The sequence below is a fragment of the Pipistrellus kuhlii genome, unplaced genomic scaffold (assembly GCF_014108245.1).
Source record: "Pipistrellus kuhlii isolate mPipKuh1 unplaced genomic scaffold, mPipKuh1.p scaffold_m20_p_82, whole genome shotgun sequence".
Lineage (NCBI taxonomy): Eukaryota > Metazoa > Chordata > Mammalia > Chiroptera > Vespertilionidae > Pipistrellus > Pipistrellus kuhlii.
The window spans coordinates 729,082-751,114 of record NW_023425587.1 but is presented as its reverse complement, the minus strand read 5'-3'; the positions used below and the strand labels follow the sequence as shown (position 1 = coordinate 751,114).

General features: G+C 66.3%; 1 protein-coding gene across 1 annotated transcript in view; it reads left to right on the top strand.

Annotated features, from left to right (window-relative positions):
* Positions 1–3,274: 3,274 nt before the first annotated feature.
* RPS6KA2 (ribosomal protein S6 kinase A2) overlaps positions 3,275–22,033 on the top strand; it is a 71,497-nt gene continuing 52,738 nt past the window's right edge. The window contains exons 1-3 of the mRNA XM_045577098.1: positions 3,275–3,428; positions 5,001–5,084; positions 13,973–14,020. Coding sequence (XP_045433054.1) covers positions 3,366–3,428; positions 5,001–5,084; positions 13,973–14,020 — 195 coding nt within the window. The 5' untranslated portion in view covers positions 3,275–3,365. The remainder of the gene's footprint in view (positions 3,429–5,000; positions 5,085–13,972; positions 14,021–22,033) is intronic.

Sequence of the window (22,033 nt, the reverse complement as noted above, 5' to 3'; positions counted from 1 at the left end):
GAGACCCTTCCCGCCCGCGGGGGCCTGGCTGGCAGGGGGCGGGGGGTGGGGGGCCCGGACCGGCGGGGCCTGGCTGACCTCGGCATGAGGGGTGAGAAGGCGGCACGCTCCTCCCTCACAGGCCCTCGCTGGGACCTCCTCGCCCGCCGACAGCCTCACTGCTCAGCCTCGCTGAGCAGCCCCCGGAAGCAGCGCAGGTGCGCTCGGCCGGCCGGCCGCGCTGGAGGAAGTGGGCTCCTGCGGACCTGGGGGTGGGCGTGTGGTGCAGTCACCTCGGTGTCTTTCCAACCGTGCTGCCTGGGCTCCTGGGCGGCGGTTCCTGGGCACCGCTATGGTGACACCTGCAGTGTCACCGTGGCCGGCTGACACGGTGCGGCCGGAGCCTGGCACCTGCAGACGGGGTCTCCACACAGCCTCTGCGGGAGCCCGCCTCCCAGGCCCTCTATTCCGGCCCCGCCTGGGCGTCCTCAGCTCCCCTCCCGTCCCCAGCTCCCCTCCCCGTCCTCAGCTCCCCTCCCCGTCCCCAGCTCCCCTCCCCGTCCTCAGCTCCCCCTCCTGTCCCCAGCTCCCCCTCCCTCTCCCCATCCTTAGCACCCTGTTCCCCCTCCCCATCCTCACCTCCCCTGCCCCTCCCTCTCCTCAGCTCCCCCTCCCCCTCCCCGTCCTCAGCTCCCCCTCCCTCTCCCCATCCTCAGCACCCTGCTCCCCCTCCCCCTCCCCCCTCCTCAGCTCCCCCCTCCCCCTCCCTGTCCTCAGCTTCCCTCCCCCTTTCTCTCTCTGCTCCCCCTCCCTCTCCCCATCCTCAGCACCCTGCTCCCCCTCCCTGTCCTCAGCTCCCCCTCCCCGTCCTCAGCTCCCCCTCCTGGTCCTCAGCTCCCTGCTCCCCCTCCCTGTCCTCAGCTTCCCCCTCCCCGTCCTCTGCTCCCCCTCTCTCTCCTCAGCACCCTGCTCCCCCTCCCCCTCCTCAGCTCCCCCCTCCCCGTCCTCAGCTCCCCCTCCTGGTCCTCAGCTCCCTGCTCCCCCTCCCTGTCCTGCAGCGGCTGCAGCAAAGCACCAGGAGTGGTGCGGAGCCAGAAACCGCAGGGCGTCCCTCTGGGGCGGGGGCTGAGGGCCCAGGGGGGCATGGCCGGCCCCGGTAGGACGCTGGTTGTACTGAACGGGACCACCCCTCTCCAGAGGGGCCTCATCTTGAGAAATGACAACTATAGCCCAGCAGGTGGGGCTCCGGCTGAGCGTCAGCCTAGGAACCAGGAGGTCGCAGTTTGATTCCCGGCCAGGGCGCATGCCCGGGGGTGGGCACCATCCACAGTGGGGGGCGTGCAGGAGGCAGGGATCCATGATTCTCTCATCGTGGATGTTTCTACCCAAACCGCATGACTGCGATAAGCTAGGGGGAAAGGTCGCCCCAGGGGGAGGGACCCCGCTTTCTGTTGTGGCCTCACGGGTGCTGGGCCCTCCACCTGTGACCTGAGCCGGCCACGGCCCCTCTGCTCACATCCGACCCCACACAGGGACGCCCTCAAATCAGCACCAGGGGGACTCTGCTGCGGAGTCCGCTCTCATTTTTGTTTGTTTTTGCTAAATACAAAGTATCTGAGATTCTGGCTATTTTTTAAATTTAGTGGATTTTTTTTTTGTGTGTGTGTGTGTGTTTGTTTTGTTTTGTTTTTGCTAATAAACTAGATTTCTCAATGATTTTAAAAATATATATTTTTATTAATTTTTTTATAGAGAGGAAGGGAGCGGAATAGAGTAGAAACATCGATCAGCCGCCTCCTGCACACACCCCACTGGGGATGTGCCCGAAACCAAGGCACATGCCCTTGACCGGAATCGAACCCGGGACCCTTCCGTCCGCAGGCTGATGCTCCATCCACTGAGCCACACCCACCAGGGCAGATTCTCGGTGATTTTATGAAGATGGAAAGAAGGGGATGGAAGTAGTCAGAGGCAGGAAGCGCTTTCCGCGATGTTTTGCTCCGTGAGAGAGCGGTGGGGGAGCAGGAGGCTGTTAGTGGGCACTGCGCCCGGAGGACGGAGCTCAGGCACGCTCTGGGGCGGGAGGTCTGCATGGCCGTCCACCTGAGGCCGGCGGGGTGAGGAAGAAGACAAGAGACAGAAGAGAAAAGCAGGGAGTTTCCCCAGAAGGCGGTGCTCTGAGTGGCCCCGTCAGACCCGAGGGCGTCCCCGTGAGGCAGCCGTCCGGCCTGCCTGCCGCCTGGGCCCGTGGGGGGGCGCTCTCGCCTGTGGGATGGGTGTGAGCCACGTTGGGTGGGGAAGAGAGTGAGGAAGCCGGCGGCCCACGTGGCCCCTTCCCGGGCCCTGGGAAACGTGAAGATCCTTTCACCAAAGCTGGTCCTGCCTCGCAGACGGGGAGCGGGCAGAGTCCACTGCACTGCCTGTCCGCACGCTCTCCCAGGCGGCTCTGTGGCTCGGCACCTGCCTGAGGGCCGAGCTCCCCAGCATTCGGCTCCTGGGGAAGAGCCCGCCGGCCCCACGCCTCCCCCCGGCCTTGGGCCTCTCCACCGGCGCTGGCTGAGGCTTGGGCTTCTGGCGGCAGAGCCGCTGCGGCCGCCCTCGGCTGCGATGGGGGCACAGGAAGCCCCTCCAGGGCCCCTGGCCGCGTCCTTCCTGCCTGCCCCTCCTGACCGGCAAACGGGGTCCTACCGGCTTAGGGAGGCCCTTGGCAAAGGAAGGGAGGGTGTGTGTGTGTGTGTGTGTGAATGTCTATGCACACGTGTGTGTATGAGTGTGTGAATGTGTGTGTATGTATGTGAGTGGGTGTGCATAAATGTGTGTGTTGTGCATGTGTTGTGCGAAGCATGCATGTTTGTATGTGAGCGTGTAAGAGTATGTGTGTGGGTGAGAGGGTGTGTGTGTGTGTGTGTGCGCTTATGCGTGTGCGTATGCGTGTGCGTGCACGCCGGAAGGGAGAAGGGCAGAGCCTGCAGCAGGGCACCTCCCTCCTCCCGCCCCTCCCCCAGCCCTTGGTTGCTAGGCAGTTTCCATGGCAGCAGCATCCTCAGACCCAACTCTCACCCCTCCTTCCGAGCCAAGTAAGGTAAATAGTAGGGGGAGGCGATGGGGGGTGGGGGGTGACCGGATGCTGCCAGCTCGCGTGCTCTCACGGGGTCGTGGCTGGGTCTCCAGCTGCGGCTCCTTCGCCTGCAGCTGGAGGAGCCGGGAGCTGGGAGCAGCAGCGGCCGCGGCCGGGAGCCTGGGTGGCGGGAGGCACGCCCGCTCTCAGCCATATTGAGGACTGGGCTCCCTGCCCACTCCGCCGTCAGCGCTGACGTCCCGGGCCCCTCCGGCCCGGCCCCGTCTCCTCCCGCCCGTCAGCGCGGCCGGAGGGAAAGTTTGCCGGCATGCCGATCGCACAGCTGCTGGAGCTATGGAAGAGGATCGAGGTGGAGCCCATGGAGAGCGAGGTGCGTGCGGGGGTGCACTCCTCAGCCTGGGGACCTGCCGCAGCTCGGGGGGTGTGGACCGTGGACCGCGGCCGTCTGCGCAGGGACCTGGGCACCTCACGTGCATGGAGGTGCACGCTGTTATAAACATGCGTGTGCACACAGACACACACACAAACTCGTGTGAGTGTGTACACACGCTCACAGCACGGAGCGGGTGCAGACGTGTTTATGGACGAATGAATGGGAGGAGGCGCAGCTCGCCGCCCGCTCAGCCTGCCTCCCCTCGTTGCCGGGTTACCGCATCCCGGGTTTTCCTTCAACAAGTGGCCCCGGGGGAGGAAACTCCGCCGGCTGCAGGGAAGGGGAGCAGAGCAGCCTGCACAGTGGGGCTCCCAGTGCCTGGCCCTCACGGAGGCCTGAGGGGGCCGAGGGGGACTGAGGGGGCGGGAGATTCGGGGTACGGGCAGAACATCCAGATCAGCTGCCTTGGCCAGCGCTGGTTGGGGAGTAAGGGGGGAAACGGAGGCACTGTGCTCAGGGTGCATCACAGACGGCCCACAGACCCACTTCCTGGAGGAGGAGTTCCCAGAGTGACCGACAGACCGACCGGATTCCCCGGGGCCGGTGCTTTGGCAGCCGCACCCTGCATGGGAGAACGGCTGACTTCCGTCACTGGCTGAACCGGCACAAACCCAGGCCCTGATGCTCGCCTTGTTTCCCATTCCCACCGCAGGCCCACACATTTAATTCTCCCCGTGTTAAATGCTTCCTGCAGGCACGAGTGCGTGCTCCCTGCGCTAAGACAGTCAGACGACACGATTTCACGCTGAGGGAGGGTCCTGCTGTGGAGGAGGAGATACCAGTTTGTGTTTACTATGGTTTGGGGGCCAGGCCCCCGGATAGCGGGGCACGGGGTTTCCACAGAGAGGGGAGCGCAGCCGTGCCGAGCGAGCCTGCCTCCTGTGGACGGCGCTGGCCGAGGGAGAGGCTCCCATCGGAGCCGGCGCTGCTGCGGCCCTGACTGCACAATGGGGAAACCGAGGCTTGGCCCACGACAGCCTGAGACCCTGAGCAGCAAGCAGAGACGACCCCTCGGAAGTCCTCCCCAGACTCCGTCCCCCTCGGAGCGAAGCCGGCGGGGCCGCCCTGTCGCCCGGTGCCCCACGCCGCCGGCTGCTCCCGGTGAGCCTGGTGGGCGCTGCGCCCGATTGGCCGGTCTGGTCACGCGCACTTGTGGCTCTAACCCAGTGGTTCTCTGCCCGGGGGTCGCCTAAGACATCCTGCATGTCAGACATTTACATGACGATCCAGAAGAGCAGCAAAGTCACAGCTACGAAGGAGCACAACAACGGTGTGGCTGGGGCCACCACAACGTGAGAGCTGTGTTAAAGGGCGGCGTTAGGAGGGTTGAGGACCACCGCGCTGACCGATCGCCCTGCCCCGCGGCCTGTCCGGGAGGGTGCAGGGGGCTCGGGTGCGGGCGGGCGCGGGCGGCCACGCTCTCCGTGCTGACGGGTCCGGTGAGCTCGGGATCGGCACCGGCCCGCCATCACCCGCCTGCTGACGGCCGTCCTGTGTGCCTCTCCCCAGACGCCCGAGGAGGACATGGCCCTGGACCCCGCGCCCACCGCGGACGCGGACGCAGACGCAGGCGCAGAGGCGGCCGCGGAGGAGGTAACTGCACGCATTTCATTACGGCTCCGGGGGGAGGGGCGGTGAAGGTCTTACCTGGGTGTGCGGCCTTTTTACTTATCTTACTTTTTAAAATATGTTTTATTGATCTTACTTTTTAAAATATGTTTTATTTATTTTACTTTTTAAAATATGTTTTATTTATCTTACTTTTTAAAATATGTTTTATTTATCTTACTTTTTAAAATATGTTTTATTTATCTTACTTTTTAAAATATGTTTTATTGATCTCACAGAGGAAGGGGAGGGGGAGAGAGAGAGAAAAACATCAATGATTGGCCGAAATCATTGATTGGCTGCCTCCTGCACGCTCCCTACTGGGGATCCAGCCTGAACCCAGGCCTGGGCCCTTGACCGGAACAGAACCCAGGACCCTCAGTCCACAGGCCGACGCTCTATCCACTGAGCCACACCGGCCAGGGCTGCGCGGGCTTTTTAAAGAGGAGTGGCCTGTGTTTTAATAGCACAGGTGTGAGGTCTGGGGGGCTTGGTGTGAGGGCTCAGGGGGCTCAGGCGTGAGTGCCCGGCGGGCACAGCCCAGGCAGCGGAGGGATCAGGGTCAGGGGCCGCTCCACGTGGCAGTGCCTGGGCTGCCTGCAGAAGGAGGGGCCGCAGGTGGAGACAGAGCTGGGCGCTGTCGGGAGTGTGCGTCCTGGGGGAGAAATGGAGGCAGAGAGAGCCGGAGCTGGGGAACAGTGGGGTGTGCGGCTGACCCTGAGCGGCTCCAGGCCTCACTGGGGTCAGGGGGAGCCGTGGGGACAGTGGGCGTGTGGCCTCCTGGGTCAGGGGGAGCCGTGGTGCCCAGCGTTGTCCGCGGGAGCGTGGACGTGAGAAGGCCGAGCCCGAAGCCACGCCGAGGCTGCAGGAAAGGGGTCGTTCAGAATTCCTTCCAGGCAGCGGCACCCGGGGCGGGACAGGCCGGCATGACGGGGTGACGGGGTGACGGGTGCCCTGCTCTCCGCTGGGCTCGCCAGCTCTGAGCTTGCCGATGACCTGGCTCTTATTGACAATGTGCCCAGGTTCCTACAGCCTGTGTGGAACCAACTTGCGTATTTGTGCCCGTGACCGTCAGGCTCCTCCGTGGCCTGCTCGGCTGTCCAGGGAGGACAGGAAGCAGCGTGGAGCTGAGTCACAGGCAGCTGGGAGCCCAGCTCCAGGTCTGATTGCTGCTGTTCTGTCTCTTCCCGGCTGTCACGCGGGGAGACGCTCGGACCGGCTTCCGCCCTAATGGGCTGCGCCGTCTCTCCGGGCCCTCGTGGCTGGCAGCTCCTCCGTGAGCGATGAGTCAGACCCGCTGTCTGGACGCGGTGTCACGCTGGCTAAGTGCTTTTGTCTCCGCGTCGGCATGCGTGCGCCGTCCGCTGAGACAGGCACCACAGCGCCACGCCCTGCCAGCACGCGGCCACACGGCGGCTGCGTCCCCACGGGGAGGCGGGCGCCTTGGAGCCCCTGCCCCCGCCCCTCGCCGCAGGGGGACGGACACCCTCTCGGTTTGCAGGAGTGAAACGAGGGGCAGGCGACGCCCCTGGGCCGCTGGGCCGTCTGTGGGCTCACTGGGGCCGTGCTGCTCACCAGCGGACCCGGCACAGGCCCCTCGCCAGCCCGGGAGCACTCGCTGCGGGTGTGGGTTCGCGGGCGATGCCTGTGCCTCTCAGCTGCATCCGCAGAGCAGAGACCCCCGGGGCCCCTTTGTTCCCAGGTCCCCATGCTGTGGGGGGCGGGTCTCAGGGCGGAGCACCCCGAAATCACTCTCCCAGTGTGCCCCATCCACATCTTTCACCCCAATCAGCCTGTGGGGCAAGAGTGCCCGCGCTCGGCCGCCCAGCCCGCAGCCCCTCCCGGTAAGCGTGCGTGGTGCTGCGTCCGCGTCTCGGCAGAGGCCCCGAGTTTTACTGGCGGGAGGTTTAGGCAAAGAGAGTGATTGAAAATGGCGTTCCTCAACGAGCAATTAGCAGCGCACGTTTAACTGGTAACTGGTTCCTTCGAGTGAAGGTAACAGTGACAGTAGCTGGTTCATTAGCGGGCTAATTGTTTTCGTTCAGGAGGCAGTTTAGTCTCTGATGACACACGTCGTTGGAAACACACCTCAGGCACCATTACCTCCCAAGAGACGAGGTTTCTGGGCGCAGACAGAGTCCAGACCAGCAGCAGCCTGTCCTGCAGTCCCTGAGACAAACCTCCGTGCTCCCGGCAGAGGCACAGCCCCGTGCTGGTGGCAGGCCAGGCGTCTGGGCGAGACGTGGGCTGGCGGGAGCGTGCATGTGTCCGACCTGCTCGCTCCTGTCGAACAGCCCAAGGCAAAGCCCTCAGCTTGCTCAAGGCCTGGCTTCAAATGCGAGGAACCCACACATAACGGAGGCCAAGGCTAACCCGCACACGTGGGCTCAGCGCGGAGGCGTGCAGCTGGGCCGCGGGCTGAGCAGGGAAAGGAGATGGGGGTTCGAGGGCTGAGCGGGGAAAGGAGATGGGGGACTCCTGGAGGAGGAACGGGCACCGGAGGAGGGCTCTGCAGGGTGGGGAGGAGTTGGGCGTGTGGGAGGGGGCGTGGCCAGGGGGTGGGAGAAGCGGGCTGTGTTACAGACGTGAACGTTGAACGGTATGTAAGAGGTCCAGGAGGCAGGAGGCTGGGGTTCGGGGAACTGGGAGAGGAGGCTTTGTGCCGTGGCCTGGATTGGCCCCGTGAGAAGGGGGACGAAGCTACGTGCAGAGAGCCCACGGAGGCACGGGGCCCGCGCCATAGTCACCGAGCGCCTTTCCCGGCCTCAGAGGAGGCCGCAGCCTCTGGGCCTCGATTTCAAACCCCGGGAGCTCTCTCCTGGTCTGGTGCTCCTGGGAGTGAGTCCCACAGCTGCTTCCCGGGAGGATCCACACTTTGGTTGGAATTCCCTGCTTTTATTTGTAGATGAAAATGAAGACAAATAGGCCAACCCTGGGCCCTGTCCGTGGTCCTGAACCCTTACCAGAATAAGCGCTCCTCAGCCCTTCCCGCCGGATTCCTTGTTCCTCCTCCGAGGCCCTCCCTGTACTGTCTGCTCCCCGCCAGTCCTGTTGGCGTGGACCCTCCGCAGGCCAGCATGGCCTTCCCGGAGCGCCCGCCCCCTGCCGACGGGCCCGTGTCCGGGAGGAGAGACGGGACGGGACCTGCAGCCAGGCCTGCTCTCCGCGAGATGTCTGTCTCCGATGTTCGTGCTCCGACATCTCCCCAGGCCGCGTGGTACCCACAGGGCCCAGGGCCCGGGGACGTCACCACGCGGGAGGGCGTGGGCGTGTGGATTCAGGGTTCAGACGTGTCTGCGTCGTGAGCGTGTGGCTGCGTGTCGGCACTAGAAAGCCAAGCGGCCTGGAAGCCGTGACACGGCCCCACCGCTCAGCACTCTGACAAAACGCATGTTCGTCTCTTCCCACATTGCTGCCCACGAGGTCGCTGGTGAGCAGCCTTCCCCGGCTCCGCCCTCAGCCTGGTAACCCCACAATCCCCGCCCCCCGCCTCCCCATCTCTGTCAGTCAGGGGGACGCGAAGGAGATGAAACGTTTTCTAGACTGTGGGCTGGCGGCTGCAGAACAATTTTTTAAAAATATTTTTTTATTGATTTCAGAGAGGAAGGGAGAGGGAGAGATATCAGTGGTGAGAGAGAATCAGTGGTTGGCTGCCGCCTGCACGCCCCCCACTGGGGATCGAGCCCCAAACCTGGGCCTGTGCCCTTGGCCAGAATCGAGCCCGGGACCCTCAGTCTGCAGGCCGACGCTCTATCCACGGAGCCGCAGTGGCCAGGGCTGCAGAACGGTTTTTATTCCTGCTCCATCCTCAGCGCAGTGAGGCCTGGTCACTGCTCCTCCCGCAGACCGCGGACAGGAAGCAGCTCCCTGGAGCTGGCCCTCTCCCTGCCTCCCCCAGCGCCCCCCGCGCGCCGGCGGCCACCCCCGGCGGTAATGGGTTTGCGGGAGAAGCACCAGCACCCAGGAGTGCCGGCATCGCTCCCTTCAGCGCCTGCGAACGCTAATGAGCGGCGGGAAGGACGACGCTGGTCTCCCGCCTCGGAGGGAAAGAGCCGGCCTGCCCCTCAGGCCCGCTTTTAGAAACGAACTCCCTTTGCTGCTGGCTGGCTGACATGGTGCCTGTTAACACGGCTCAGATTGAAATCGGCGTCTCCATCTCCTTGAGAACACCGTGCCTTCCCACGTGGCATCCCAATGGGATGGTCCTGGTGCGATGCCAGGTTTTAAGCACAAAGCCATTCCTGTCTTTGAAAAACTTTAAATACGCTTATTGTGGCAACATGTGTGCACATGCCTGGCTGGTGTGGCTCAGTGGTTGAATGTTGACCTATGAACCAGGAGGTCATGGTTCAATTCCTAGTCAAGTGCACAGGCCTGGGTAGTGGGCTCCATCCCCAGTGGGGGGAGGGGGGAGTGCAGGAGACAGCCGATCCATGATCCTCTCTCCTCATTGATGTTTCCATTCTCTCTCTTCTCTCTCTCTCTCTCTCTCTCTCTCTCTCTCTCTCTCTCTCTCCCTTCCTCTCTGAAATAAATAAAAACTTATTTTTAAAACACACACACACAGAAAACAACAAACTGTGTGTGTGCCAGGATGTGGAATGAGCCAGGACGATGGGGCAGCCGGCTGCTGCTGAACGCCGATGCAGGAAGGTGTTGGCCGTCTTTGGGGTTCAGGCCCAAACCCCCCACAGGGAGGCGCGGGCAGAAGAGGAAGTGGAAACGAGGTCGTTACTCCGGGGAGCGAGCCTGGCCCAGGCCCTGGTGCTGCCTTCCTTAGAGAGAAACAGCGTCACCCAGGCCCTCTTTACAGCCAGAGCGAGCTGCTCCCACACCCGGTGCCGACCCGAGGGCCCCCACACAGATGCCTCCAGCCCAGCCCAGCCGGGGGGGTGGGGGGGAGACCCTGCGGAGGCCTGAGGGAGGCCCTGAGGGAGGCCGCCACTCCACGGGCGGGTCCTGGCGTGAAGGGAGAGGCCGAGGCCGAGGCCGAGGCACGGCGTGGGTCGGGTTGGCGTGAGGGCTCGCTGCCCCGAAGCCGGAGACGATGAAGGAGCCCCACAGGTTTCGGGGAGGAGGCCCTGCCCACACCAATGATGGCCGACACCTTGCCTGTCGGGGCTCAGCAGCAGCTGGCTGCCCCATCGTCCTAATTCCACGTCCCCGGGGCACACACATTTTGTTGTTTTCTGTGGGTGTGTTTTAAAAGTAAGTTTTTATTGATTTTAGAGAGGAAGGGAGAGGGAGAGAGAGATGGAAGCATCAATGAGGAGAGAGGATCAGGGATCAGGTCCGCGCCCCCCCCCCCCCCCAGGAATCCAGATGGCTGTGAGCTGGTGTGGCCTGGGTCCTGGCAGCCCGGGCGCCTGCCTGGCTCCTTCCAGGCACTCAGCATGATGCGGGCACCGGCTCCCGTCTCCACCGGGCATGAGGCAGACTGCGCTGGTCTCAGCAGCGCCCTCTTGGGGCCAAGGCGGTGTCACTGCCGGTCCAGGTCCAGGTCCTGCCGTGAGACCTCCCCTCCCCCCAGCCCTGGAGCTGCCCACAGGGACGGGGAGGGTCTCGGGTTCAAGTTCTTTGGAAACAGCCGAGGAGGCCATTCCCTCTGAACCGGGAATGGCTTTCTGCTGGGGCCGGTTCTGGCTTTGGCAGGAAACTGGATGCGGCTCGGTGTTGAGGGGTCCTGGGAGGGGAAGGGGAGTGGAAGGGGAGGATGAAGGGAGAGGGAAGAGGGAGGAAAAGGAGGTGAGAGGGGAGGGAGAAGAGGGGGAGGAGGACCTTGGAGGGAGAGGCAAGACCCCGCATAGAACTGGCATTTTGTTCTGCAGCCTGAGGCCCCGGGGGCACAGAGGGGAAGATCCTGGCGGTGTGTTCTCTGCTGCCCCCTCCTGGTGGCCAGGGCTCTGGGGCCTGTGGACACAGACTCTCTGGGAGTCTCCTGAGTGGATGGGATGGAGTGGGGTGGGGTGGGGTGGGGTAGATGGGTGCAGTGGGTCGGTGTGTGGGGTGTGGTGGACTGGGTGTGCCTGCCAAAGACACGTAAAGAATCAACACTGCAGCTGAAAACGTTTTGGCTCAGTGGATAGAGCGTCAGCCTGCGGACTGAAGGGTCCCAGGTTTGATTCCGGTTAAAGGCATGCGCCTTGGTTGCGGGCATATCCCCAGTAGGAGGTGTGCAGGAGGCAGCTGATCGATGTTTCTCTCTCATGGATGCTTCTAGCTCTCTGTCCCTCTCCCTTCCTCTCTGTGAAAAATCAATAAAATATATTTTTAAAAAAAAGAAAAGAAAAGAATCAACACTACAGAGGAAGGTCTGGAAAAACCCAACATCTTAAACAGCGATTTTTGATGTCTCGGTGTCTTCTCCGTGGCAGCGTGGGAGTCCGGTCTGAGGCCTCTTAGCAGGGAAGTCGCGGTCCTGAGTCCCTGGCCCAGCCGGTGCTCAGTCCTGCGCAGCAGTGCCACCTGCTGGTCCTCCTCTACTTCTCACCTCACCGGCCACAGGGGGAACGGGTGGGAAATGAGGAGCGAGGTCTGTTCAGACGGGGGAGGGGGGGCGCGTGCTAATGGCTCACAGGAGGATGCAGAGGCCGAGTCCTCGCAGAGGGAGAGGCCCTGGGATCCAGCCGGCCACTGCACGCCGCCCCCCCCCCCCACAGGTGCTGCCCCAGGTCACAAACCAAGACCCAGGCTGGGGCGGCCTTGGGGGTGCAGACTCGGCTCGAACCCTGTGGCTGTGTGGCTGTCGTGAGCGCGTGCAGAGGGTGGGACGGCGGGGGCGGGGGGGGGCTAGCTCAGCGGTTAGCGATGGGGACACCGGCTTCCTCTGCAGCGTCCGGTTGCACAAAGCAGCCAGTTCCCCTCGGGCGCCCAGAGGCCTCCTGAGCGGGTCCCAGGCGGCGCCATGTGGAGGTTCATGTTCCGAAGCCGGCGGTTCCCGGGCCTGGTGGGTGCCCTGCCTCCTGCTCCCACCCCGTCCCTGCTGACCGCCTCTCCCCTCCTCTGCAGGGCCAGGCCTGGTGGGTGCCCCTGCCTCCCGCAGCCCCCCCTGCTCCCGCCCCGTCCCCGCTGACCGCTCCTCTCCCCTCCTCCGCAGGGCCAGGCCTGGTGGGTGCCCCTGCCTCCCGCAGCCCCCCCCGCTCCCGCCCCGTCCCCACTGACCGCCTCTCCCCTCCTCCACAGGGCCAGGCCTGTGGGTGCTGTGCCCGCAGCCACCCCCACTCCCGCCCCGTCCCCGCTGACCGCTCCTCTCCCTCCTCCGCAGGGCCAGGCCTGGTGGGTGCTGTGCCCGCAGCCCCCCCTGCTCCCGCCCCGTCCCCACTGACCGCCTCTCCCCTCCTCCGCAGGGCCAGGCCTGGTGGGTGCTGTGCCCGCAGCCCCCCCTGCTCCCGCCCCGTCCCCACTGACCGCCTCTCCCCTCCTCCGCAGGGCCAGGCCTGGTGGGTGCCCTTGCCTCCCGCAGCCACCCCCACTCCCGCCCCGTCCCCGCTGACCGCTCCTCTCCCTCCTCCACAGGGCCAGGCCTGGTGGGTGCTGTGCCCGCAGCCCCCCCTGCTCCCGCCCCGTCCCCGCTGACCGCCTCTCCCCTCCTCCGCAGGGCCAGGCCTGGTGGGTGCCCCTGCCTCCCGCAGCCACCCCCACTCCCGCCCCGTCCCCGCTGACCGCTCCTCTCCCTCCTCCACAGGGCCAGGCCTGGTGGGTGCTGTGCCCGCAGCCACCCCCACTCCCGCCCCGTCCCCGCTGACCGCTCCTCTCCCTCCTCCGCAGGGCCAGGCCTGGTGGGTGCCCCTGCCTCCCGCAGCCACCCCCACTCCTGCCCCGTCCCCGCTGACCGCCTCTCCCCTCCTCCGCAGGGCCAGGCCTGGTGGGTGCCCTTGCCTCCCGCAGCCACCCCCACTCCTGCCCCGTCCCCGCTGACCGCCTCTCCCCTCCTCCGCAGGGCCAGGCCTGGTGGGTGCCCCTGCCTCCCGCAGCCACCCCCACTCCTGCCCCGTCCCCGCTGACCGCTCCTCTCCCTCCTCCGCAGGGCCAGGCCTGGTGGGTGCCCCTGCCTCCCGCAGCCCCCCCTGCTCCTGCCCCGTCCCCGCTGACCGCTCCTCTCCCTCCTCCGCAGGGCCAGGCCTGGTGGGTGCCCCTGCCTCCCGCAGCCCCCCCTGCTCCCGCCCCGTCCCCGCTGACCGCCTCTCCCTCCTCCGCAGGGCCAGGCCTGGTGGGTGCCCCTGCCTCCCGCAGCCACCCCCACTCCTGCCCCGTCCCCGCTGACCGCTCCTCTCCCTCCTCCGCAGGGCCAGGCCTGGTGGGTGCCCCTGCCTCCCGCAGCCCCCCCTGCTCCCGCCCCGTCCCCGCTGACCGCCTCTCCCCTCCTCCGCAGGGCCAGGCCTGGTGGGTGCTGTGCCCGCAGCCACCCCCACTCCCGCCCCGTCCCCGCTGACCGCTCCTCTCCCTCCTCCGCAGGGCCAGGCCTGGTGGGTGCCCCTGCCTCCCGCAGCCCCCCCCACTCCCGCCCCGTCCCCACTGACCGCCTCTCCCCTCCTCCGCAGGGCCAGGCCTGGTGGGTGCTGTGCCCGCAGCCACCCCCACTCCCGCCCCGTCCCCGCTGACCGCTCCTCTCCCTCCTCCGCAGGGCCAGGCCTGGTGGGTGCTGTGCCCGCAGCCCCCCCCACTCCCGCCCCGTCCCCGCTGACCGCCTCTCCCCTCCTTCGCAGGGCCAGGCCTGGTGGGTGCTGTGCCCGCAGCCCCCCCCACTCCCGCCCCGTCCCCGCTGACCGCCTCTCCCCTCCTCCGCAGGGCCAGGCCTGGTGGGTGCCCCTGCCTCCCGCAGCCACCCCCACTCCCGCCCCGTCCCCGCTGACAGCCTCTCCCCTCCTTCGCAGGGCCAGTGCGACTCCGCCTCGCGGGAGCCCCGGGCCGCGCCTGCCCAGGTAGGACCCTCCAGTTTGCTTTCTCTGCTCCAAAGCGAGTTGTTTAGAGAAACCATGAGAGGCGACTTCTCTCCATTTGTCTGGTTCTGCTCTGCCCGCGGCCGGTGGGAAGGATGGGCGACAGGTGCAGTGTGAGGTGCCGCCCGCCGCCCGCTGGTGTGCGGGGTGGGCCAGGCGAGGGCGCTGGGCCGCGGGGCTCTGCGGGGCGGGCGAGGCACCTGCTTCCTGGGAGGACTGTCTGCTCTGCGGTGTGGACTCAGGCAGGCCACACGGGTGCTTCCGGAATGTGCCGCACTCGGATTGACACGCCGGTCCTTATATAGAACGTAGAGGAATGTGAGACACTTTTCAGCACCTGAGTTCCGACGATGCGCGCTCCGCCTGGGCGCTGGGGTCGCCCCGTCAGGCACCGTCCGCGCCGTGTCCGTGCGGCCCCGTCACGGCTGCTGCGGTTCCGTCCGTGCATGTTGTCTGACGTACACGTGACCCCCAGACGGCCCAGGGGCACGGTAGCGAGCATTCTCTGTTCAAAGCCGAGTTTGGCTTCCCCCACATTCCAGATCAATGGGACCTGGAAAAGAGTGGAAATTGAGGGAGTGACCAGCTGCTGACGGGCGGGTGCATTCTGGGGGACACCCTGTATGAAGCGCTGTGTGCCCTGTTCTTTCAAAACCTCTGAGCTGCTTTTCACACGGCAAGGAAGTGAGAGTGAGCCAGAGCTGGGATGTGGGCCGCCTGCTGCGTCTGCCACCCCCAGCTGGCCCCCAGGAGGCGGGGGCCGGCCCAGGAGGCGGGTGCTGGCCCCCAGGAGGCGGGTGCTGGCCCCCAGGAGGCGGGTGCTGGCCCCCAGGAGGCGGGTGCTGGCCCAGGAGGCGGGGGCCGGCCCAGGAGGCAGGTGCTGGCCCCCAGGAGGCGGGTGCTGGCCCCCAGGAGGCGGGTGCCGGCCCAGGAGGGGGGTGCCGGCCCAGGAGGCGGGTGCCGGCCCAGGAGGGGGGGGCCGGCCCCAGCGGTCCCAGCCTCCTACCTGGGAGTCCAGGTTCCCACCAGGAGCTTCTCCAGGTGTTAGGCTGGACTGGGTCTTGGCGATGGGGGGCCCTGGGCGGGGTCCAGGGGCAGGAAGCCGCTCCTGCTCGGGTTTCTCTCGGCCACGTGGTGTGAGCACTCGGTTCTGTCCTGGAGGCAGTGCCCCCGGACAGACGGCCATGCAGCCCCTCCCACAGGGAGACCACACGTGAGGGCCGCACTGAGAGACGGTGTCCAGGCAGCTCCCTCCGAGGCTGGAACGTGTGAGCCCGATCGTCACGACAATCTCCGGTGGCCACACGGAAGGCTCCTGCCCTGTCACCATGGCAACCTCCAGTCCACATGCTGCCACGTACCTGCACTCGGAGCCCCTGGAGAGGGAGAGGGCTCTGACACGGCAGCCAGCCAGGGCCAGCGCCCGTCCGCCCGGCGAGGCCGTTCCCGGGCCCGGCCAATGCCTGTGCGTCTCGGGGAGCGCCTCCAGGTGGCGGGGTCGCGGAATACCGAGCCCTCTGACTGCTGGCCGCCCCCTCGGCCCTGCCCCTCCTGCTCTGTCCGGCACCGGCACCCGGCAGCCGGCGGCCGGCGCTTCCGGTGCTGTGGGCAGCGTGGGGGGGGGGGGCGAATCGGGGAGCCTTTTCCGGGCTTCCCCGTGGCTGTGCCCTCCTACCGGATCCGTCCTGGGAGGGAGACGGCCTCGGCTCCCGGCGGCCAGGCCCGGGCCCAAGGGAGCCGGCTCTGAGCGCCCTCCCCGGCGGCTCCCGCGCTCGCAGAGCTCCGTGGCTGCGGCCGGAGTGGTGCGGCCGGTCCTTGCTCAGCACTGGGACGGCTCCCGTCGGGGCAGACTAGATGGACGTGCCTGAGGGGCCATTTACACCGTTTCTCAAGGAGCCTGCGTTCTAGTTCGTGCGGAAAACAACCAAGACAATGTCTGTGGCCCAGGAGGCCGGCTGGTCCTCCAGAGGGCCGTCCCCGGCGGTGGGCGGGGGCTGTGGACGCCACGGGCTCGGCGTAGAGTGACCGGAGCCGTGGCTGGGATAACACCGCCCACTGAGGAACCTAGTGCTGGACGCCTGTGAGCCTCACGCAGGCCTGGACACACGTCCTTTGGCTAAATCAGAAACTACTAAAATAACTAAAACAGAATACTCAGGAAGCTACCACAGACCCTAAGTCTTAAAATATTTCATACCAGAGGCCGGGGCACAGATTCCTGCAGGTGCGTCCCTGGGCCTGGCCTGCGGGGACGGCCGGAACTGGCTCTCCCACGCCCCTTAGGCGTCAGGATGGCGAGAGGGCGGGCCTGGGTGACGCACCCCGGGATCGGCTCCCTCCTCTCTGGCTCCGGTGCGTCACCTGAACCACTGCTGCCAAGTGACGGCAGCTCGGTGGCTCCTGCGTGGAGCGTCTGCCCCCTGCTGGTCATTGAGCATCATGGTCCTGGCCGCTCAGCTGGGCGACCGGTCACCTAGGCTGTTATATAGAGCAGTGGTTCTCAACAATTAATTTGTTGATTTAAGAGAGAGACGTGTTGTCCACGTGTCCATGCATCCCTGGCTGGTCCTGGTACGTGCCCGACCAGGGACTGACCTGCAGCCTTGGCGTTGGGGACGACACTAACCGCCTCCATTGCTCTGCCCCCACCTGCGGGCACGCCCTCTCCCTGGTGCCGCCCGCCCCCACCCGCCTGCCGCCTGGGCCCCTGCTCTGCGCCCGCGGAGGGTGGGGACCCAGGCCGGCTGCTTCTGTCGCCATAGAGGCGTGTTCGCAGGCAGAGTGCCCCGGGGACCGGCGGCCACCAGAGGATCCGGCTCCGGGCTGTGCGGGCGGCCGTTACCAGGCTTCTTCGGTGCCACCACGGCCCAAGGGGCGCCCGCAGGGCAGCGGCCGGGCACCCGGTCAGGGCCTTCGCCCCCCGGCGCGGTGAGCCGGTCCGGGAGCCGCGTGCGTGCCGTCCTCGAGGCTGCTGGAACATGCAGGTGGGTGCACGGCCCGGGCCTGGCCGGTGCCTGTGGGCGCGGCAGCATTGCTCCGGGCCTCGGGGCTCTGCAGGCGCAGAGTCTGGGTCCCAGGTGGCCCCGGCGGTCGGTGGGTGGCAGCGCCAGAGCCTGTGGGGAAGGAGACTGCTCGGCTCCGGGCTCTGAGCCGGCTGCTCTCCCTGCTGTGGGGAGCTGGCCTGCCCGCTGGCCGGCTGGGAGCCGGGGTGACGGGCGGACGCAGGAAAGGTGAGGGGAAGGGAGCCCTGGCCACTCCGCATGCCCAGGACGGCGCAGCCAGCGGACGGCCCAGGTGTTGCCAGCCCTGCAGGCCCCGTGCCCGGTGCCGGGGCTGCGAGGGAGCGTGCCCGGGGCGGGGGTACCCCCAGGTCTCCGTAGAGTAAGCGGTGCTGTCGTCATAGCAGCGAAGGCCGTGGCTGCCTGCCCGTCACCTGCGGGTGCCGTGGCTGCCTGCCCGTCACCTGTGTCACACGCGGTAGGACATGTGACCGAAGCAGCTGGAGTCTGGTCCTGGCGATTGGGCTTGTTCCTCGGCCCCTGGAGCTGCCCCCCAGGTCGTCCTGCCCAGCTGCCCCCGCGGCTGCCGCCCAGGCCTGGAGCGCATCCCACGTGGTGGAGGCTCTGTCCGCCCAGAGAGCGCGGAGGTCCCCTGTGACCGGGCTGGGTGACCCCGGACGTGGAGCTGACACTGCACACACACATCAGACACACACACGCACACGTACACACACGCAGCAGGGAGAGCATGGCTTCCTTCCGAGGAGTCAGCCGCAGCCGCCTCGGAACGAGTTCTCAGCTCTGGCATCGGAGCTCGCCCTGCAGAATGAGGCCTCGGAGCGAGTTCTCAGCTCTGGCATCGGAGCTCGCCCTGCAGAATGAGGCCTCGGAGCGAGTTCTCAGCTCTGGCATCGGAGCTCGCCCTGCAGAATGAGGCCTCGGAGCGAGTTCTCAGCTCCGGCATCAGAGCTCGCCCTGCAGAATGAGGCCTCGGAGCGAGTTCTCAGCTCTCTAGGAAAGAGGAAGTGCCAGCGGTGGGCGACGCGTCTGGACGAGTTACAGCGGCGTGACTCACCGCAGACACCGCGGTTGTCACGAGTTACAAACAGCTGCTGGCTCCCGAGCATCTGTTTCTGGTGGTGGGTGTTCCCTCTCTCTCTCGGGACAGAAATAACGTGTGCTTTTCCCACGGTCTCCACTGAGCAGCGCTGCGGGCGTGGGGCTGAGTGCACGTCCCAGCCCCGTGTCCGCTTCCGAGACTCGGGTCTCACAGCACGCCCCGGGCTCCGGCCAGCCGGGGGTCTCCTGTCAGCTGGGACCAGGCTCCATCACAGATGACGATGGGGGGATGGGCGTGGTCAGACAGGGTGTCAGAAAGACGAGCTCAGGAGGGGTCTTGTGGGGAGCAGGGCGGGAGAGTGAGGGTCAGACACCCTGAGGCGGGAGGTGGGGGTGACACAGGGCGGGAGGTGGGGGTGACACAGGGCGGGAGAGTGAGGGTCACACACGCTGAGGCGGGAGGTGGGGGTGACACAGGGCGGGAGAGTGAGGGTGACACAGGGCGGGAGGTGAGGGTGACACAGGGCGGGAGGTGAGGGTGACACAGGGCGGGAGGTGAGGGTGACACAGGGCGGGAGAGTGAGGGTCAGACACGCTGAGGCGGGAGGTGGGGGTGACACAGGGCGGGAGGTGAGGGTGACACAGGGCGGGAGGTGGGGGTGACACAGGGCGGGAGGTGAGGGGTGACACAGGGCGGGAGGTGAGGGTGACACAGGGCGGGAGGTGAGGGTGACACAGGGCGGGAGGTGGGGGTGACGCAGGGCGGGAGGTGGGGGTGACACAGGGCGGGAGGTGGGGGTGACACAGGGCGGGAGGTGAGGGTGACACAGGGCGGGAGGTGAGGGTGACACAGGGCGGGAGGTGAGGGTCAGACACGCTGAGGGGGAGGTGGGGGTGACACAGGGCGGGAGAGTGAGGGTCACACACGCTGAGGGGGAGGTGGGGGTGACACAGGTCGGGAGGTGAGGGTGACACAGGGCGGGAGAGTGAGGGTCAGACACGCTGAGGGGGAGGTGAGGGTGACACAGGGCGGGAGAGTGAGGGTCAGACACGCTGAGGCGGGAGGTGAGGGTGACACAGGGCGGGAGAGTGAGGGTCAGACACGCTGAGGGGGAGGTGGGGGTGACGCAGGCTGAGGCGGGAGAGTGAGGGTCAGACACGCTGAGGGGGAGGTGGGGGTGACACAGGGCGGGAGAGTGAGGGTCAGACACGCTGAGGCGGGAGGTGAGGGTGACACAGGGCGGGAGAGTGAGGGTCAGACACGCTGAGGGGGAGGTGAGGGTGACACAGGGCGGGAGGTGAGGGTCACACACGCTGAGGGGGAGGTGGGGGTGAGCGGGGGGCTGTGAGCGGGGTGATGGCCGCAGTGACGGGGTTGATGTGGTGAGGACAGAGCGGCGGTGGGAAAAATCAATCGGACGCCGTGACTGGCTGCCCGGCCACGTGGGGCCATGGCACCGGGACATCAGTCGATCACGGCAGAGCTGCCGCGACTCCTGGGCGGAGGCGTGGCTTTGCCTCCGGTTCTCCCACGGGCGCAGGAGCTCCGAGGGGGGTGCTGGCTGGTGTGTGACCGGCACCCAGCGGCTCTGCTCTGCGGGTCACTCACTGCTGCTGGCTGTGTGCCCGCCGCTCCGGATGCTTCCGTGGTCGATGCCGCCACATCGACCCTCAGACTGTGACCCAGATTCCCGGACACGCCTTTCAGAGGACAGGCCGGCGGGCGCGCAGCCCGGGTTCCCGCACGGCCCATCTCACCGAGAGCATCTGCTCCCATAAACACTCTGACCCTCCGCGTCCCTCAGGCTCGTTCTCCCCGTGTCGTCAGTCAGGCACGACGTAAGGGGCCTGGTGTGGCTCCCGGAGGAACCTGGCAGGGACTCGTCCTGCCCCGGTTTTGGGTCCGGTTGCCGCAGGTCAGCTGTGGCGTGGGGTCCTCACACTCGGAAAAGAACAGACACAGGCGGTGCTCCTGGCAGGGTGGGTGCGTGGCCTCGGTGGCCGACCGTGTGGCTGTGGCCGGGGGGCGTGTGCGGGGCTGGTGGCTTGAGGATTGCAGAGAAGCACCATCAGGAGACTGCACGCACCCTGTGCTCACAGCAGCACCGTGGGCGGGAGCTAAGATCCGGAAACAGCCCATCACGGGCGAGTGGATAAAAAGCCATTCACACCACGGAATGCTACGCAGCCGTAAAGAAGGATCTCACCCTTTGGGATAGCATGGAGGGGCCTGGAGTGTATCATGATAAGTGAAATAAGCCAGTCAGAGAAAGACAGCGTCACATGATCTCAGTTATGCATAGAATCCAATGAACAAAATAAACTGATGAATCCAGAGGCCTGGGAGCATGGGGCAGAGGGATAAACTCCAGAGGGCGGGCAGGGTCCGGGTCAGGGGTTGGGTGGAAGAGGTGAACCAAACCACCTGTGTGAATTTAAGTGCTGCCCAGGAACACACAGAACAGGGTGGCGAGGGCCGGGGAGGGTCAGGAACCGGGTGGGAGGGGTCAGGGGGAGGGAAACGGGGACATCTGTAAGACTCTCAACAACGAAGGCACTTTTTAAAAACACCCACGTCGGGAGCAAGTGCGGGGAGCGTGGCACGTGGCAGCTCAGTGGAAGGGGTGTGTCCCGTGGTCTGTGGCCACGTGGCTGCTCCCTATTGGTCTGCGCCTGTGTGTGTGGCTGCCTCCTCCAGCCGTGAGCCCCCCCCCCCAGCAGGACCTGCCTCCCCCGAGGGCGAGGCTGTCACCGCGCAGGCGCCGGGCTGCTGTCCGCTCTGCTCGCTGAGCGGCTCCCGCTGCCGGGGCATCATCAGGGCGTTCACGTCGCCCGTCTGGGCCTGGCTCTCGCCCTCCGCTGAGACCGCTGGTTCTTGGGAGGGAGCGGTGTCACGGAAGCGGGCGCTCAGGAGGCTGTGCTGGGGCTGCGGGTCTTATCGGGCTCTGGCCTAACGGCCCTCTGACGCCATCCCCGCAGGAAGTGCTGCGCCGTTACGCCAGGGGCGGTGCGAGGCCCATCTGCACGGCCTCGTCGACCTCCCGTGTCTGATGGGGAAGTGGGGGGGCTGTCCGGCTCCCGCTGGCCTCGCCTGGCACAAAGGGGGGCCTCGTTACCACGGGGCATGGTGCCGCCATGTGGGGACATTGGGTGCCTCCTGACAGCCCGGCAGGGTCCCCTCGTTCCCGCACAGGGAGCGGCTCCGTCGGCCCCTCCTGCCTGTGCCCACGGGCATTCTGGGGTGACTGTGTTCTCCAGCTCCACGTGTGGGACACACGGGCGGGAGCCCCGGCCGCCCTCTCCCCGCCTTCCCGTCGCCGCAGGTTTGTTGCCTAGGAAACAGGTGTCGGGCGTGTGGTGTCTGTAGTGAGGGGAGTGGAGAAGCATGTCTGTCCACCATCCCGACGTAGAGAGAGAGCGCGTTGTTAGCGATGTGGGTGTGGGGCCAGGACGGCCAGGTGTCAGCCTGCAGCCACCGCCGACCTGCTGACCCGCCGACCTGCTGACCCGCCGACCCGCCATCCCCCAACTCATCAACCTGCCAACCCGCCAACCCCCAACCCATCGACCTGCCAACCCGCCTACCCCCAACCCATCGACCCGCTGACCCACCGACCGCCGACCCCCGACCCGCCAACCCACCGACCCCTGACCTGCTGACCTGGTAGCCTGCCCACCTGCCGACCCACCGACCCACCAACCCCCGACCTGCCGACCCGCCGACCTACGGCTCTGCTGCTACGCCAGCTCCCAGCGGCTGCGTCTGTCTCTGATTGACTGAAGCAGTAAAAGCGTCCTATGTGTCCGAGTGAAGTCAGGTGTCTGTCCTTTGCATTTAAAAGCTGGCTGGTTTGACTCAGTGGAGAGAGTGTTGGCCTGCGGGCTGAAGGGTCCCGGGTTCGATTCCTGGTCAAGGGCACGGATCTCGGTTGCAGGC